The sequence below is a fragment of the Athene noctua genome, chromosome 21 (assembly GCF_965140245.1).
Source record: "Athene noctua chromosome 21, bAthNoc1.hap1.1, whole genome shotgun sequence".
Classification (NCBI taxonomy): domain Eukaryota; kingdom Metazoa; phylum Chordata; class Aves; order Strigiformes; family Strigidae; genus Athene; species Athene noctua.
In genome coordinates, this window is record NC_134057.1 from 970,239 (window position 1) to 989,582 (window position 19,344).

The 19,344-nt window shown below is 44.2% G+C and overlaps 1 protein-coding gene across 2 annotated transcripts in view; it reads left to right on the top strand.

Moving 5' to 3' along the window:
* The first annotated feature begins 2,551 nt into the window (after window positions 1-2,551).
* Window positions 2,552-19,344, top strand: part of RNLS (renalase, FAD dependent amine oxidase) — a 76,804-nt gene continuing 60,011 nt past the window's right edge. Inside the window, exons 1-4 of one of the 2 annotated variants that reach the window (XM_074924310.1) lie at window positions 2,552-2,706; window positions 3,219-3,324; window positions 4,276-4,418; window positions 5,618-5,779. In XM_074924310.1, coding sequence (XP_074780411.1) covers window positions 2,595-2,706; window positions 3,219-3,324; window positions 4,276-4,418; window positions 5,618-5,779 — 523 coding nt within the window. In that variant the 5' untranslated portion in view covers window positions 2,552-2,594. The remainder of the gene's footprint in view (window positions 2,707-3,218; window positions 3,325-4,275; window positions 4,419-5,617; window positions 5,780-19,344) is intronic. The other variant, XM_074924311.1, reaches the window with a different exon arrangement.

The window sequence follows — 19,344 nt, forward strand, 5'->3', positions numbered from 1 at the left end:
CCAACACTTCTTCTAGTGCAGCCCAGGACACCATTCGCCTTCTTTGCAGCAGGACACGCTGCTGGCTCATGTTCAACTTGGTGTCTACCAGGGCCCCCAGGTCCTGCTTTCCAGTTGGGTGCCCTCAGTATGTACTGGTGCATGGGGCTGTTCCTCCCCAGGTGCAGGACTTTGTACTTCCCCTTGCTGAAATTCATGATGTTCCTGTCCATGTTTCCAGCCTGTCAATGTCCCTCTGGATGGCAGCATGACCCTCTGGTGTATCAGCCACTCCCCTTACTTTGGTGTCATCTGCAAACTTGCTGAGGGTACACTGTGCCTGACGTCCAGAGCATTAATGAAGATGACAAACAGGACTGGACCCAGTATTGACCCCTGGGGCACACCACTGGTCAGTGGTCTCAAATTAGACTTTGCACTGCCGATCGCCATCCTCTGGGCCCAGCCATTCAGCTCATTTCCAACCCACCTCACCGCCTGTTCATCCAGCCCTGATATCACAGCTTCTCCACGGGGATCTTATGGAAGATGGTGTCAAAGGCCTTAGTGATGTCCAGGTAGACAATATCCACGGCTTTCACCTCACCTGCCAGGCCAGTCACATCGTTGCAGAAGTTTATCGAGTTGGACAGGCATCGTTACCCAATGCTACATGCTACTCAAAACTTGACATGTGCCAGGTAGATGCCCAGCAATTAAGACTTGCTGGGGGCAGAGGTCTTTTGGCAAGACATCAGTTCTTCAAGTACATATTTCACTGTCCATAACTGCCTGTCCTGGTGGATTATCAGTTGAATTTTTACAATTAATGGTGTCTGATCTGTCATCTTAACAGCTCTGTTTGTTCCTTGCTGCTCCTTGATCCATAGGCAGCCAGGGGTGCTGCAGGCTGGGGACTGGCTGCCCTTATGGGGGAGCAGGAGGGATGCGGGCAGAGAGGTGTGAGATGGGGTATGAGAGATGACTTGTAAAAACAGTCCTGCAAGAAACATGGACTGAAAAAAAGAGCTTAAGACAAAAGTTAGTAGGGGGAGTGGAGGACCTCCGACCTAAGGAATGTCTCAAACACTTGCAAGTAATGAAACTGCAGTCCCGGGGTGGATGGTGTGGAGGTCGAAGCTAATCAGGCTGCCCCAATAACACGGGATGCGGCTGGAGGGGGGAGCCCTGTGGAGACAGGACAGTTCTGCTCTGGGGCACCTGGACAAGTTCCAACGGCCATCTGTCCGGTGAACGACCTTTGCTTCATTCCACAAAATTCATATTAAAGTTAACATCCTGAATATGCTAATGAAGACTAAGAAGATTGTGCCGATTACACCATCCCCTGAAACACCTTAACCCTCCCCATCCATGGGATATATGGGTATGTGGGTTGGCCTAGGGGATGGACCCAAGGATAAATCGAGGGGGGGCAAAAGGGGGGTGGGGCCTGGAGAGTGCAGTGAAGTGAAGGAGACAGCTGCCTCCTGCAACCCTCGCTGGCAGGATCAACGCAGGAACCCAGACCAGTGATCTCTTCCTCTGTTCTCTCCATCTCCCTCCTTTCCTTTTTCCCCTTTCCCTTCACTACCATGAAGCAATTCAAGGCACACTGTATTGCTTGCCACAGCTCCTTATGTACTCAGCCAGTTATCGTCTATCCAATTAGTACCTTGTGGGAAGTTAATAAACGTTTGGACTTTGAGACTTGTCTCACTGTTGTCCACTCCGTTGAGGATTTACAAACCGGAGTCACTTGTCTCCCTCATCTGAGCAGGATGTGACAGTGGCCAAGAAAGCCAACGGCATCCTGGCTTGTATCAGCACTAGTGTGACCAGCAGGAGCAGGGAGGTGACAGTCCCCCTGTGCTCTGACTGGTGAGGCCACACCTGGAGGGTTGTGTCCAGGTTTGGGCACCTCAACATGAGAGAGATCTGGAGGGGCTGGAGCGAGGGCAGAGGAGGGCAACGAGGCTGGGGAAGGGCCTGGAGAATAAATCCTGTGAGGAGCCAGGGAAGGAGCTGGGAGCGTTCAGTGTGAGGAGGAGGAGGCTGAGGGGAGCCCTCATCCCTCTCTGCAGCTCCTGGCAGGACGTTGCAGAGAGGCTGGGGCTGGGCTCTGCTCCCAGGGAATTAGTGACAGAACAAGAGGGAATGGCTTTAAACTGCAGCAGGGGAGGGTCAGACTGGGCATAAGGAAAAGATTTTTCACAGGAGGAGTGCTCAGAGAGTGGAACAGGCTGCCCGGGGAGGGGGTGGAGTCCCCCTCCCTGGGGGTGTTTAAGGGCCGTTGGGATGAGATGTTGGGGAATACGGTGTAGGGGAGAACTTGTAGAGTCGGGCTGAGGGTTGGACTCGGTGATCCCAAAGGGCTTTTCCAACCTGAGTGATTCTGTGATTAAGGGGACACCCAGGCAGCGGGGGCTGGCGCACCCCTGGGGTGCGTGTGCACGTGTGAGCAGAGGGGTGCACGCGGGTGTGTGTGCGCGCACAGGCTCTGTGTGTACGGGGGTGCGCGCAGGGGCGGTGTAAGCGCGGCCGTGCGCCTCCTCCGCAGCGCCCGGGGGCGGGGCGCGTCTCCTCCGGGGGCCGTGGCGGGGCCGGGCCGGGCCATGGCGCGGGTGCTGGTGGTGGGCGCGGGGCTGACGGGCAGCGCCTGCGCGGCGCTGCTGCGGGGGGCGGCGCTGGGCCACATCGTGGTCTGGGACAAGGCGCGCGGCGCAGGTGGGTGCGGTGTGTGTGTGGGGGTCTGTCTGTCTGTCCGTCCCTGGCGGTGTGTGGCTGTCCCTGGCGGGGTCTGTCTGTCCGTCCCTGGCGGTGTGTGGCTGTCCCTGGCGGGGTCTGTCTGTCCGTCCCTGGCGGTGTGTGGCTGTCCCTGGCGGGGTCTGTCTGTCCGTCCCTGGCGGTGTGTGACTGTCCCTGGCGGGGTCTGTCTGTCCGTCCCTGGCGGTGTGTGACTGTCCCTGGCGGGGTCTGTCTGTCCGTCCCTGGCGGTGTGTGGCTGTCCCTGGCGGGGTCTGTCTGTCCGTCCCTGGCGGTGTGTGGCTGTCCCTGGCGGGGTCTGTCTGTCCGTCCCTGGCGGTGTGTGGCTGTCCCTGGCGGGGTCTGTCTGTCCGTCCCTGGCGGTGTGTGACTGTCCCTGGCGGGGTCTGTCTGTCCGTCCCTGGCGGTGTGTGACTGTCCCTGGCGGGGTCTGTCTGTCCGTCCCTGGCGGTGTGTGACTGTCCCTGGCGCAGGGGGCCGTATGAGCACGAGCCGCAGCGCGCAGGACGCCGCGCGCACCGCCGACCTGGGCGCGCAGTACGTCACCCTCGAGCCGGAGCGCGCGGGGCCGCGCCGCAGGTAAGCCCCGCCCCCTCCCCGCGCGCGCGGCCGGGCTGAGGGGAGGCGCCGCGGCCTGGTCGGGGGCGGCGCGGGCGGTGGCCGGGCCTTGGGCGCAGCCCCGCTCCGCTCCGCCTCCCTTCGGGGCCTCCTTCGGGGCTCCCGCCCGTCACTGCCGCCTGCGGGGGGAGTGCGGGGCGAAGCAGGTGGCGGTACGCGGTGTCGGGCGGGTGTCGCGGCTCGGCGGTTTCACTCGTGGTGCGTATCTTGCCACCGCAGGAAACGCAGGCGAGTGTGGCCCGCTGCTTAAATCCACAGAGGTCTTTGCTTTCAAGAGCTAACGCGCCTCAGAGTCGCCTAAACGCTCTGCAGGTGACAGAAAAGCTAGGTATGAAAGAAAAAGTGTGAGATGCCTTGTCTTCGTGGGGACACGGCGGTTCGGCGGTGACTGACTGTGGGGACGGGCAGCGCCGTCATGGTGGGGTCTGCCTGGGCTTGTGAGTACACGGGAGGGTTCACCCTTGGCTGGGGAGGGGGATGGCGACGTGAAAATGTGAAATTTATGTGGAAGTCAGGGAAAACGTAGGTGTGTTTGAGGCACCTGCATCCAGCCGATGGGATATTCCTGCACTCCATGATGGCAATGCAGTTTGTACTGATACGCAGAGCTTTCAGTAACTGTTGTATGTGCCCCTGCCACGGTTAGTCCTGAAGCCTTCATGTCAAACTGCTAACGGTTCCTCTTACAGGCACGGTAGGTAGCCTTGGCCTCACGTGTAGGCCTGCCTTCAGTATGATAGCAAGGTAGTTTCTTGTTTTATAGCTGTGGTTCTGGCTTGAAACACAGGTTGTATGTCATTAAAAACTATTCTCTAAATTTGAAAGTTAGGCTGGTCTTTAATTGGGAAAAATGACAGCTACTGTTGGTTTTCACAGAGTGTATTTTCATCTATGTCGTTTGCTCCCTTTAAGCTTCTATGAGGAACTTCTGTCTCATGGCATCTTGAAACCGCTGACTGCACCCATTGAAGGAATGGTAGTGAAAGAAGGATTGTGCAATTACATGGCACCCCAGGGCATTTCCTCAGTTGTCAAGTATTATTTAAAGCAGTCAGGTAATTTTTTAGATGCCTTTGTATGAAATGAAAGGTCTTAATGATTGTGGTTTTGATGGCATTCTTGAACTGTCTTTAAAATTTAAATCTTCAGTGATAATGTTCAAGTTCTTGTTTGTTTATGCATGTCTTGAAGTTGCTTAGATGGATAAAAGTGTCTGGGAGCTCTATGAATTTACAAGTCCTGCAAGCACTTCACTGACTTCAGCTGCACTGCTGACATATAAAAGTTTCTACACAAATAAAGCATCTGGAGGATCAGGGGCCAAGCTTATTTTACACTGTTGGCTTTAGCATATGAAGGTTGGACCTAACACAGTTGGGACAGAGATAATTTAGTGGGTGTGAGATCACAGTTGAGAAGAGTTTTGAGCAACTCTTTTGTGCAGAGTTTTGTGCAACTTGAATGAAGTGAACGTTTGGGTGTTTTTTCATGAGTGTGTACTTAAGTTAACTGTGATTAACTGAGCAACTGGGAACACAGTGGTGAGCTACATACCGTGTTTCGTAGAAATGAGTGCTTGTGCTGTATGTGAGCCTATTGTGTCGAAGGTCTTTTAGAAAAGATCATCTGCTAGTTTAAACTGTAACTACTACATTAGGTGTAACGTGGCAGAACCACTCGTACAGTTTAGTGACTAACTCTGGTTTGAAAAATGTTAGCTTTATGAGTAGTCAAGCTTTGCTCCCATGATGTGATGTCTTTTTTTTTAGATCCCAATCTTGCAAATAATTGACTACATTCCTGTATTCTGATTTATGAGAGATGATAAGGGAGCAATGTTCTCTTTTTTTGGCTCCTGGGGGTGTGCTTTGATTGCTTACCCTATGCCACCTCCTGTGCTCATCAGATTTTACTCTGACTTGGTTCCGCTCACTAAAGCCACAGTAAACTAACCTGACAAAGGGAGCAGCTGGTAGTTTTCCATCTGTTTACTGAACTGAACCATTCAGAAAGGAGTCAAATGAATACCAGCCCTAGCACAGGGGAGTGATGGGATCTTTTCAGCTAATGAGGATCCCCTCTTTTAATGTCATATGCTGGCTGTTAAATTGATTCAACCTGATTTGTGAAACTTTGCCCTAGGACTGTCTGTCTGCTTTGCTGTTTGCAAGTCATCCAGTTACTAAGGGAAACTACTCTGCCTTTTCTCTGTAGGATTCACTGTTACATGTATTTAACAATTTCTTTTTCCAAGCAGGTGCAGATGTCTTCTATGAACAACATGTAACTCACATCTGTCTCCAAGATGGGAAATGGGAAGTGACCAGGAAAATGGGACTGCCAGAGCAGTTTGATATAGTTATTCTTACAATGCCTGTTCCACAAATTCTTCAGCTGCAAGGTGACATTGTAAACAGTAAGTTCATAACTCCAAATCACAGGTATCTAGCCTAAAATGTCAATTGAGCAAATAAACACTCAGCAGTCTGAGCTATCTGTTAATTTCTGTCAGAACAGGGTAAATCTGAAAATGATAGGAGGTGGATAATTTTGAGGCTGTATGTGTGGCACATGGGTGGTAGTAGCTTGATAGCAAAAATATCTAAGTAAATGAGTCAGTTTTTAATGTGATCACATTTTTTGCTGACTTCTAAAACAACACTTGTCTTTCTGTAACTTGAAAATAGTTACTGAATTGGACAAGAGCCTCAGCTGGTCCCCACGTGGTGGTTTCCTTGTTGTTATCTCTTTGTCCATATGTCATGCTGATTTTCAGCGCTGCTGCTTGTTATGTCTGCAGTAGGGATGACCCACAGAGTAAGACCTGATTAACAACTATGCTGTAGGGAAAATCCCTCGGGTGTTTCAGTAAGCTTAAAATCATATGAAATGCAGGGGAGGAAAAAGTCCAGATCAGAACTCTTTGGTCTCTAGTTTATAAGAGGAAAGACTCTCAGACCTTCCAGCTTGATTGCTGTTTCTAGCAGCCCCCTGGGCGTTGTATTCCCCAAATGTGAGTAAATCTCAATTATTCTTTGGTGATTTATTGGGGTGAATGTGTTAACAGTGGCACGGAGGCTTAGAAAGAGTGGCTTGGTGCTGAGAAAGAAGCTCAGGTCTAGATAAATTTACTGGCTTAGGTGCATTGTCTCAGGTGTGAGGCTTCCAGGGCCAGCTTTTCTCTAAAGTCTGCCTGCTGAATCCTGCTCTCCCATGCTACCTTTGTGCACAGTCAGTGCCCATTCACAGTGGGCTCCCAGCAGCATTGTTTCTGGGAGGTACTGCCCAGCCTGTGAGCACATTTGTTGTATTTGTTGTGAGACTTGATCCTTGTGGAATGGTCACCGTGGGGATTTACAGGGCAGAGATCTTGATGCAGCTCTACAGGAGAAGGCTCTTGAGGGCTGATGCTGGGCAGAAGCCAGGAAGCCCAGCCAGGCAGAGCCATTTGACATGCACTGGGCTGTGGATTTATCACCTGAGCTACACTGTTGTACTGAAGACATGCTGTGTCTGACTTAATAACCTGTCTTTGAACTCAGCGTGCTCACAGCAGCGCAGGGGCATCCACGTGGCTTGTGTCAGTTCGGGTCAGACAGGGCTTGTTGCTTCTCTGCTGCCAGCTCTTGAAGTAGACACTTTAAAATTTGTGGGTTTTCTGCCTTCTGATTGTAGAAAAACCACCAGTGCTTGAAAGATGAAGAGCTGACTTTAAATGCTTGGCTCCTTGTACTCTGCTGTATCTTGAATTTTAATGCATTTAAATATTTGAGTGTGGTTTGGAAGCTGTCTGTTAAAAGGTATCAGAGCAATAGATGGTTAAGAGTGAGCTGCCAGGGTCTCCCTGAAGTTGCTTCATAGTAACCTGTGTGAGGGAAGAGGACAGGGAAGGGCAGAGGGGAAGAGAAGGATAAATGGCAGCAGGACATTAAACTGCAGCATGGTGTTTTATGGTAGCAAAGGGAAAATTGATGTTTGAACACGGTAAAGAAAAGTATTGTCATTACAACCTCTTCTTTTAAGCTTTGTGCCTAAAGAGATAGATATCCTGTAAGAACAGGATGTCTCTGGTATTCATTATTTTGTGAGCTCTCATTTCCCCTTGTCTCTTTACCATAGAAAGTAATGGTATCCCCACTGAATTTTCTTCATTAGTGAGTGTGCTCTTTCACTTCATACTTTGAATCATGTAAGCAGGGTAAATGTGTAGACATCCTTTTCAGAATTGTATGTTTTCCTTTTAATAGCCACATGTACCATTCTGCTATATAAAGATACAATAAACTAATGTTAAAAACGTTGACTGGTCACTAGCTGAAGCACAGCTTTGCAAGCATTAGAAAGTAAGAGGAGAGTGATGTATAACAACTATAAAGGGTTGGGCCATTCCTCTGTCATCTCAATTTTCTCATTAGGCTCATTACAACAACCTAACTTGGAATATTACTTGGAGATGTTTGCAGTCACGGCTGACTCAAGCTACTTCAGTTTGATTAGCTCAGCTCACAGCAGGTGAGAAACCTCAACAGCTCAGACTGTACGAGCATGTGGAGACAGGCGTAACGGGGTGGCTCTTTGATTGCTCAGTGGTGTCATTGTTGGGGTAGATGACTGGGGGGGTGGGCCTGGCCCATCCTGTCCTTTCTAATGGTGGTTGATAGTAAAAGTCCTGGGAACAGAAGAAGAGTAGAAGTAGCATGTGGTACTGTTTTCTCAAAGTCTTCCTGAGGTTCCTCTAGCCTGCATCTCAAGGCCTTCCTCAAACAGAGTTGATGTCTTTGCAAATTGTTTTTCTTGAGGTAATTTAAATCCTTTCATGTCCAGAAAGTGGGCAGGTCCCTTTCGGAAGGTGTAGTTAAGGTGAACAGTTCATTTCACTTGCTTTTGGATTGCTGGAACTGTCAGATGCTTCTGCAATGCTTTTTCTTAATCTTCTATATAACTGCAGCGTTAATCTTCTATATAACTGTTATCTGAGGGGATCCAGCAAGTTTTGTCTTCTCCCCTTCTCCCTATTTCTCTTTCTCTGCCTGTACCTTTTGTGAGACTGGCTTCCAGATTTCCAACCAACTGTTAATTCTTCATCTTAGGCAACAAGGCTGATTCCCCATTCCCCGGAGTTCCTTAGCACTGGAGCTATTGGCTCCTTTTCTTCTTTCTTTAGGCCAAGAAGTGAGAGAAAAATAGGTGAGGAGAATGAAGGTGTTTCAACACCAAACAGGGTGTAGATTTCAGATCTTTTTTGACTTACAGAAGGTCAGGGTACATGCCTGTATCTCTAAATCTCAACTTTATGTTGATGGCATGTCAAAGAGCTGAGTTTTGCTGACAGAGAACAGAGGCTTTCCTAGATCCACCTCTCTTGGGATTTAAAGATGCAATTTCATCTTAAGCTTAAGGTAGGTAACTGTGGGCAGCTGCTGAAAGGAATAGTTGTCCTCTCTGCTTCATGCTGACACTGTCCTGCTTTTGCCTCCTGTCAGCACTAGTGAGTAGCTACCATGCTGGGAGTCAGATCTGCTCCCTGTTTTGCCTCAAAACTGACTGATGGTACAAATGAGTCCGTTGGTTTTCACATGGCTGTACAAGCTGATCTGCCTTGTTGAGTGACTGCCTGGTTGCCTGCACATACGCTGAGGCTGCTTCCTTACCCATAAAGCAGTTCAGTCATCTTCCAGAGATAAAATTTGGTGATTCTAATAGAAAACACATTTGTCTGTTCCCAGTATACAAACTAGCAATTCCTGATGCTCCTGGAAGGGGAGGTTCCTGATCCTTATTGCAGAATTGCTCCTTGCTGTCACTCAGGGTGGGAGGAATCATTTTGCAAACTGCATTCACTCTGCTGCTGAAATGAGGGATGTCTGGAGGTGGAGGGAGGGCAGGGCTAGCAATGGCAGCCTCTGTGACCAGCTCAGAGGTCAATCAGGCTGCAGGCAAGGGGCTTGAAGTGAAGAGGGGCAGGATATAGGAGTACAGATACCTTAATTGCTGATCTTGAAGGCCTTTATCATATAGAAGACAGACACTGAAGATAAATGAAAGATGTGGCTTGGTGCCTTGTGGTAATATCAGTCTCGGTCACCGTTGTGATTTGTGATGAGCAGTGTCGATGGAGCAAGCTTTGGTTGTTTCCCCAACAGCCCTGTTTGACTGTAACTAGCCTTTACAGCACACCCTCCTTTGCTTAATTAGAGGCAGCTAGTTTAAAGATCTTCCATATCCTCTGTAATTTTTCTCCACTTTTGCTATCCAAGGTTGATGTCTGAGATACTTTTTAGCATTGGTTTTGCTGCACACTGGAGATGGAACTGCTATGTGTGGATCTGTGCCAGTTTCTATTTTAGCCACTTAAGTATAATTGGATCTATCAGTTCAAAGCAAAGTGAAGTTTTAAATTGATTTTGATAAGGGATTGTTAGCGTTAATGTACAGATAAAGGCTGTGAAATAAGTGAAGGTGCAAAGAAACAGCTGTGTGAAGTAGGTGATGCTTTGATCCATTAGTAAGCATTGGAATTAACCTTTGATGCTTGTGCCTAAAAGAACCTGAGCTGGGGAGGTCAAATGACTAGCCAGAAGCAGCAGTTCTCCCCTTGCAGGAATTCACTGTTTTCCTCTTTGAGCCTCAATACTGATTCTATCCTATCAGTGCTTTCCCCTTGCTTGACAATATTTAACTGTCTGAATATTGTATTTTTAAGCAGGGGTCCCATAGATGATTGCTATAAAGATGCAGTATGTTTCTTTAATAACAAAACAGTTTGGGCATCTGTGCCCATGTTTTCAGAGATGTTTCCTGAAATGTAGGCTCCTATATTTATAGTTAGGTGCTTCAACAAAAGCATCCTGCATATGTGTGTGGTGCAAGCTTCTCTTCACTGTGGAGCTGTGTCTACACCAGACTGCGTGAAGGGCCAACCCCTGGCAATCAGGTTGCCTTAATGTGGGTGTCTTTGGGTCCAGTGGCTGATCCGCTCTTCAATTACCAAATGTTAACTTGTATCTTTATTTCTGTGTCTTTAAGACATCTTTATTTAGAGACCTTTAATACCCTGTTGCAGAACGCAAATGAGGTGAGGCTTTTCAATTTGAAACAGACCAAAATTTTATCTTCAGTGAGATGGCTTGCTAGTTCTTGGGTTTGTGTTGTGGCTTTAAGAATGAAAACTGCTGACAGGGGAAATCAGAGCCTACTTGAGGGAGATCTTGTGCCTCTCAAGTTTTTTGGAAATAATTTTAATTTATTTACATGATATTCAGAGAATTAGTATTTTGAAATAATGACTCTCCCAAATTTTATGTTTAGTGTCAAAGTTTCCATTTTAATATGTAAAGCTCTGCAGACTAAAGCTTTAGTTAGGCTGATTAGTTTGTGTCTTTTTCCTGTTCTTTAACCTTCTAGTTGAACATTGTGATGGCGTATACATTCAGGAGCAGACAGAATTCAGTGGCCTTTGGCAACCTAGAATTATCATTTTAAATGGACTGTATGAGAAATGACTGTTCCAGAATTACTTCTCTTATGAGTGTAACCCAAAACTTAGATCAATGGAGAAGTTAGTCTCTATATGCACACCTTTATATATTTTTAAAAAAGTGTATATCTATGCACTATACATATGTCTGTCTGTATTTACATATATATTTTGTCTGTTTACTTGTATACTTTGGTTTGTTTGTACTCTTTCACTTTTGCCCGCATTTATCAATTCTTAACAGAAAGGGGACAGGGAAGTAAGTGGCTTGCCTATGGCCAATCTTTTTAGATTAATTCATCTTTATTTTCAACCTTTATTCATTCCTTATACAGCTGTCATGCTCAAATAGCCTTATCAGTTGTATATTTAGCAATTGCAGAGATAGAAGAAGTAGTAATGCTGCTTGAAGTCAGAAGCTTTGAAATCTTTTAAACTAGGAAAGTTGTTGAATTGGTAGGCTGTGTAACAAGTGTTCTTGATACTAGTATCTGCTGCAATTACTCTTCACTGATTTGATGTGGTTGGTTTCCATCCAGAAACTGTGTCCTGTGTTTACTTGAAGTTACAGTAGAGTTGCGAATCAAAATTAATCAAAAGAAAAAAAAAAATCTTTGCAATGTTTTAATTTTTCCCCTGCTTTCCTTTCTTTATATAATATGTGACATGTCAAGAGTTAGCCACTTTCTAAGCTTTTAAAATAGCTGAATACTACTAGCATTGGGTTGAGGCAGAAGGGGACAAGTTAGCTCTTTGCAGCATGTTTGGAACAACAATAGGTGGCAGCAATCAAATGATGTTTAGAACATTCAGTTTGAATAAATTAAATTTAGTGCACTTGTATTTGGGCTTTACATATTTTAGTAGTAAATATTGTGGTTATGCAGAAATTAAAAGGAAAATGAATAAATGTTTCTGAGTTGTAAATTTGGAGTCAGAAAAGGAATAAATTTGCTTAAAAGAAGGATCTTTGCAAATGAAAGGACTAGATTTTGCAAATGTTCATCATCTAATAGTATTTCAGACATGTTGGACTTATACTGGCTGCTGATGTTTGAAAAATCCTAGATTTATATACCAGATTCTATATGATCACTAGGCAATATAGTCCTTAACTATGTGTTTTCAAATCAGATTGACAAACCTTTTTATCAGCTCTGGTTTTTAGTAAGACATTTGGCAACACGGCAATTAAAAACTACTGCAAATTCTTGCAATCTTTATCTATGTGTTCAGAATGTTTTCATTAAGTTGCTTTACTTAGAATTTAAAATTACAGTTCTGCATGTTTAATCTGCTAATAAAATGGAATGGCTTGGCTTTTGTTTCAAACCTGACCTATTTTTTTTTTCCCATCTGTGTGACTGTCCCACATGTTTTAAATAATACAAGCTGATGAGAAGATACAAGTAAAATAGGACTATATTTACATAGGGGAGCTTTATAATGTGAATTAGGAAAGCACAACTCTAATTTTTCATGACTCCCAAGTTCTTGCTGAGTGAATGTGTTTATTTTTGGATAGCATGACAATAAATTCTGAAATCTGTAGTTACAGTTTCGAGTAATCTTACCATGTCTTATCCAGGCTTTGAGTGTGCTTGCATTACCTAACATATCTAAAATGTCTAGTGTAAACATGTACACTGATTTGTTAGTTACTTATCAGACCTCGGGAGCTGAGGTCACACTATGCAAATATTGCTTTCCTGAAATACAAGTAGTTCCAAGTTTTGCATGAGACTAGCTGTTGATATTAATGTGGTCCTTTAAAAACCTGTCACCCATTTGACATGGAAGCATCCTAGTACTGACTGAGGTTGTGATAGTGGAAGGATGTGTGTTGGCAAAATTGGGCAATACAACTGTGATAGAAGTGCGAGAGGCCGTTGTCTGGATTACCAGTGCTGAGTAGAAACCCACAGCATCTTGCTCTGTGGTGAAACCCTCTGTCCTTGCCAGCGGGAGAGCTGTTTGTACAATGCAGCCAGACAGAATACAGATTTCCTTAGCTGTAACCTAACAGTTATGATGAGCAGTTCTCTGTTTCGCCTCTGACTTTGACTTTCCCCTGTGATTCGGTGAATGTCGTTCTGTCCCTGTCACCCACTGCTCGTATCATCTCCACCTCTTACCTTCCACTGCAGCGTTTTGTACCCTTCTCTAAATTGATCTAATTTGCTGATCCAGCAAGGGGGAAGAGAGAGAGAGATGTATCTATGTAAGTATGGGGTTGGTTTTGCTTGGTCAAGGAGCTCGATTAGCTTGTGGAATGGTCTGACAAGCATGAGAAAGCAGGCAGAAAGGAGCGGGTGGGACTACAGGAGCAGAGGGTCTAAGGATGAGCAGCGCACGCTCGTCTCTTCAGCTGCTGCTGAAACCACTACTTCAGCCTTTAAAGCAGGCAAAGTTGTTATGTGTTCTCTGCCTTCTACAGTTCAAGTACAGCTTCCCTTCCTAGGGAGTACTTTTTTTAGAAAAGGCTACTGGAGCTGGAATTGCACATCAAGAAAAAAGAAAAATCAAAGTAGGCTCTGTGTATTCTTACGTGTGTTTGACTCACCCTATTTTTAGGTGGTTTTTTATATCTAGAGTGCTTATAGTGGACTTGTTCTGCAGTTTTAAGTTGAACACATTGAAAGCCTATTGAAGGTTGGATAGACTACCACACTGATTCCTGTCACCCTCTTCATCTGAGAAGTGTGAGGATTAAGCCCGATGTGCGTTAGCATGGGAGGTTTTAAAAGGAGAATGAAATAGAATATATATGAGATTAAGGGCTACTTTGCCTTTTACTGTTGTCAGTCAGCATGGCCTGCCTTTGGTAGAAAGCTGAAACTTTGATTTGACAGATCTCAGAGTAAAACGGAAGAAGAAAGCAAGATACTGTGTTGGAAGAGGAAAGTATGCTGCATTTTGTCTTCAGACTTGGAGGGAGTGGGGCAGCAGCTTCCCAGTCTGTTAGATCCTTTGGCCAGACCAGGATGGCAGCTTTTAAACCGAAACCCTGCAGAGGAGGTCTCGCTCTGTCATAGCATCTTTTTTCTTTAGTGCCTGGTAAACATTGTAGAAACATTTCTTCCAGCAATCTTTATTACTTGTTCTACCCTGCTTCCAGCAAGTCAGCTGTATCAGCACAACTGTCCATGGGACCACAGTAACGCAGGCCCCCGCCCCTTTTCCCCCCAAAAGGCGGGGGAGTTATTTTTAGCAGGGTGGGTGGTGTGATCTTCAGTTCAGCATGTGGCCCACAGACTTTACTGACTCACTATGCACTTTCAGCAAGGGTAGGAGAGCAGCACAGGGGCTATGCAAGGGATTGAACGGTATGAGCAAAGAAAAGCTCATGAATCTGTGGTTTGAATTCTAAGCTTAGGTTTCCTGTGTAGTCCCAGGAGAGATTCAGAGCACCTGCGCATTAAACTGGCCGCAGATTGTGCTGATTTAGCTAAACTGGTTTTAAAAGTTACTTTGGACATGTAAGGCAGTGCTGCTTTTATTGTATTGACGCATTTAATTCATCCTGATCCGTTGTCTGTATTTACAGTAACCTGCACATGCTTCTCATCCTGTCCTTACCGCCTATGCTGGTTGGCAGAGTGCTTCAATACCAGGGGCCTTGAGCGCAGAACTTTATTTAATGCTTGTTTAGCCTCTTTATGTCATTCCAGTAGTGTATCTTGAAATGGAGAATGGGACCCCAGGAATATTGGATCAGCTAAACACGAGCCCATGTGTGCATGCACACGTTAGGGTTTTTTCCTAAATAATAAAGGTGATGGTATTTGAACACAGAACATACTTGGAACAGAACAAATAAAAGCTCTAAAATTCGTTTATCCCAATAATAAACATAGATACCTCTTAGTTTTTCCCAACAGCAGACAGTCTTTGGTGCTGTCCAGGGATTGTGTTTAGATAGAGAAATCTTTCCAAAGCTGCTCTTTGCCATGAGCCTAAAGGGGGGGAAGAAAAAAAATAAATTCTCTGCTCCTGCCTAAAATGTGACCAAACTGAGCAATTCTGAAACTTCTTTATTTATGTCTCATGGGACATGCGTTTAATGAGCTCATGGTTTCTGTGTTGTAAGAATCTTGGATGTGCTACTGAGAACTTATTCTTCAGTAAGTCTAGTTAAAGCATTTATACCAGACTTGCATTTTTAGATGCTGAATCTAAAATGGTTTTGATGGTTGATTTTTGGGAAACAATGATAGCATGCATCTCACCTCTCCCTTTGAGTAAAATCCCTTTTTTGTTTGATGTTTTGCTCTTGTTTTCTTTTTTGGGGGTGGGGGAAACACATTTAGAAAAGCTCTCCCTCCTTTCCTGTTACCACACCTGCTCAGCGTACTTGGGAGAGAAATGTGTGAAGGTGACTATAGGCTGACTTTGACTTTTTATAGCCTTCATTTTCATGTGAAATCTACAACTCAAACTATTGCTTTTATAGAGTTGAAAACCTTTGAAAACTCTGGTGCAGGTTTGCAAGCAATCTTAACATTTAATTGCTTGCTTTGGGATTTTTTTTTAATTAGTGCTGCAATCAAATGGGCAGACAGAAGTCTTTACTGGAACACGTTTTTTTAATGCTATGTGCATTTTAATATATTCTCAAAGCTTAGGCATTGCCTCTAGACTGGATGGGGTTTTTGTGGATTTCTAGGGGATTTTTAATAGTTGCTGACCACTCACACCACTGTAATTGAGACAGTTCTTTATAGAGGTTATCTTTACCTCCCACGGATACATCTGTAAGTTATTTTTGCGGTCCACATCTGGATTAGAGCAGGAAAAAAATAATATTAATTTTAAACTTAATGAGATTTTGGCTTCATGGAGTCAAACATAAAATTTGCATTGAGCTTGCAGTCAGCTTTTTGCACTTGGCATCGTAATTTCCAAGAACGTATGGTATGCTCTTGTATTAAAAAACCCTCAGGAATAACTTACCCATAGACGCTTTTTTTAGGAACTAAGCTCTGTTTCTGTGCCATCAGGTGAGATGATGTAGATGGTAGAGATTTTTATTTTGTAGAAGCATTGCCGTGAGAATTATCAGCCTTAAAGGTTTCAGGTGGGTCAGCTCACTGATGTGGCTGGAAACTAACACTAGGGGAGAAATTCCACAACTAACAGGGTTTGTGTGTGTGTGTGTCAGCAGGTTGATCTGGTTTAGGCTGTGGCTATGTGGGCTCTAATGCTGAGCAAACCAGAGAGAGATGTGAACCCCCTCTCTATTTACAGATTTGCAGTCAGGTCAGTTGAAGCTGACTGTGAAATTTAGGATACAGGCATGTTTCCTCTGTCTCCTCTCTTTCTGCCTGTTCTCTGTTCTTTACCAGATTAAAACCCGGGTCAGTCCCTTAATCCTTTTCCCCATGTGGCCAGCAGGCAGCTGTGTCAACCCAACTGAATTGTGGCTGGGGGGGGTGTGGTAGCAGAAAAGACCTGACAGCGCTAGCAGTGGCTTATGTTGTCAGAGGAGCTGAGGACAGTGTCCCTTTTCTTCTATAATTTCCAACCAGGATGTTGTCATATCCTGTTAGCATTTTAGCTGTGTAGTGTTTTGGATATACCTGCATGTCCTTAGAAGCCTACATGTACTGTTGGTTGCTTGTTCTTCCTTAGGATTTGAATCCACCTTCCCAGAGATACTCAAAAGCACTGTGACTCTATTCTTTAAAAAAAAAATCTCCTATAAACTGCTCAGTGACTAGTGTAGCTCTTGCCTCATTTCAAGACAGAAAAGCTACTGATAATACTGCTTTCTTCAGGTTTACTGTTATTTCCAGTATTTTGTAACATGAGTTGTCTTTAAGAGTTGATTAATACTGCTGGTGTGTTTGACAGAATGAACTCTGTTCTGAGACCTGTAACCATCAGACCAGCTGTGCTGTTCTGACCCACATGAGTTTCCCAGAGCTGGCGTATGACCGTGGGTGCTCCCCTGACTTGTGTTCAAAGTCTGTGTGAGGGAGCGTGCTGTCTCAAATAGCGTGCCTGGAGGTAAGGTCTTGCAATTGTCATGTATCTTAATAGTTTTTTGAAAACCATAAATATTGTCTGAGCTTTATAATAGAAGTCACGTGTGAGACTTCCCAAAGATCTTTGGGTCTTGAGTTCATTTATCTGAATTTCTGTTTTCTTTAGCAGTTAGTATCTGCTATCAGTTCTTCATCTTGTGATGTTTTGAGGGGTTGAGAACTTTCACATGTGGTTTGCAGAACAACTTTAAGTGCTGCTTCACTTTTTTTTTTTAAATTCATATAATTTGTAATGGCTGGACTACCTATTAAAAGTATAACAGTTGAATGTAGTAAATTTCAAACATCTGTTTGCCCCAAAGCTGGTTTAGGCTTTGGTTTTGCACCTTATTTTATTAACTGAGTACTGAAATTTTAATATTTGAGATGATGAGTTATCTCACTCCAGATAAGAATTCCTCATGTATGTAAAACTTGATGAAAAGAGGATTTAAAACACTAGTTTGTAGCTTATTAGTAGTTGTCATGTGGGTGATTCTAAGTGTTTGGATCTCACTGATCAGGATTTGCTGTTAGGGTGATCACAGTGGGCTTGAATGTTGGTTATGTTTCAGGAAGCACCATGTTGCATAGTGGTTTGCCCATTCTGCTGCTCGCCAACAGGGTAAGCAGGCAGTCTTGCAGTCCCAAAGCTTATTTAATTTAGAAAATGGAATAGGCCAGGTGAGAAATAAAGGTGTCATGGGTTGACTTTATTGGCTTAGTTGATGAAGCACTCTATGTTATAGCAATGGGCTCAATTGCTACTAATTATTAAAAATGTAAAGAAAAAGTTGAATTTCCCAGGGCCTCAAGTATGCTCTCCCATACTTGCATTTCGGCTCTCTCATACTTGCATTTCGGCTCATGTAATTTACCAAGTAAATCCTTTCTTAAACTTCAGAAATACAAATTTCTGGTAATGTGGTAATATTTTGGATGTCAATACTCCTTTGCATTTGCAGGAGGTTATAATCTCTTTGTGGTATGGTGTGGAATCTTAAACTTTTAAAAGTATCTCATGTTTGAGAAAGAGTGAGAATTAATCTCCTTCTGGGTGTGAAAACTGACATTTCTTCATCTCTGTTGTTAGCACTTTATAGGGTGCGAGCACTTCCAAACATTTTTATAAGGCATCACAGAATAGATACCTTTAGATGTCAGTGTAAGTCTGTTTGCATCATGCATGTGCTGCAGGACCTTAGCAAGGTGTTAGCATCTGTAAAGTTGGAAAAAGGTAGACTAATAAATCACCTATTTGTGATGCTGTCGAAGTGATTCCAGGAAGGTGTTCTAGTCATAATTTATGTGTTGATTAAAATACTGTGAAAGGTCATAATTTTCGCAAGCAAAAAACGGTAGCACTTCTTAAACTTCAACTCCTTGAAGCTTTTGCCCCTTCATTCTTTAGAAGTATGTGTGGTTTTTCTAGCTCTGTGATGATAATGGTCACAATGCCATGTTTTCCACTTCAGATACTGTGGAAGAAGTAGAGACATCATCAGATATTTGGAAAATGAGTGTAACACTTAAATTGTTTTGGTTTTTTTTTTTAACCCTTAGGAGGTGGTAAAATGCTATAGTAATCCCATGGGAAAGAAGTCTGACACAGTTCCTTTTGAACAGCCTCAGTTCAAGGTTTGTTAGGGAACATGGTTAGCTTTCACCTGCTGTAGGTGCTCAAAAATGTTGTGGTAGCCTGGGGTTTTGGAACCAATCTAAGTGGAATTTTTGGGTCGCTTGCTGACCTGAAGTGGGGTTTATACTGATACCAGTTTTAAGGGGTTTGGCTTCTTAATTTTTAAGCCCCCATAAATCTTCTGGCAGTGAAACTGTGCTGCTGATATATGTGTGTTTATAGGCAATGAGATGCTTACTTGGTTTCTTTAAAATTAGTATTTCTCCTTTTCTGTTGTATTGCCTTTAGCCATAAATGTTATATCCCTACTTTTGTGTGTGTGTGTCACCCTGGCAGTAATTGTATTTTACTGTGAAGTCAAATATCAAGATATTAGGTATTATAACAGCTTGTGGGGTTTAAGGTTCAGTTTTCAGTGAGTACCTGCATCTGCTTTTTTTTAATGGGATTTGCAAGTCAGTTAAGTCTGGGCAGAATTTTGAGATCTGTATTCCTGCTTTTTTTGGTCTTTGTCAGATTTAGCTATTAGAGTCAATAGTCACTATCAATAGTTGAAAAAGTCATAAACAATTTTCCCAAGAAACGGTTTGTTGTGGCAGGAGGAAGGCAGAGTTTGGTTGTACTCAGAAGTACAGCATTTGGTATGATGTACTAATGGCAAGGATTTTTTTTTTTATATTCCATCTGCTATTTTTTTTGTCATCCTCTGGTAGGTTGCAGTTGATCTGTCAGTAACTTCCAAGGAACCCGTTTTTTTCCCCCACTGTTTTACATTTTGAACATTAATACTTTATAGCAGTGGCTTACCTTCTTACAAATAAAAAAAGAGACCAGGGAAC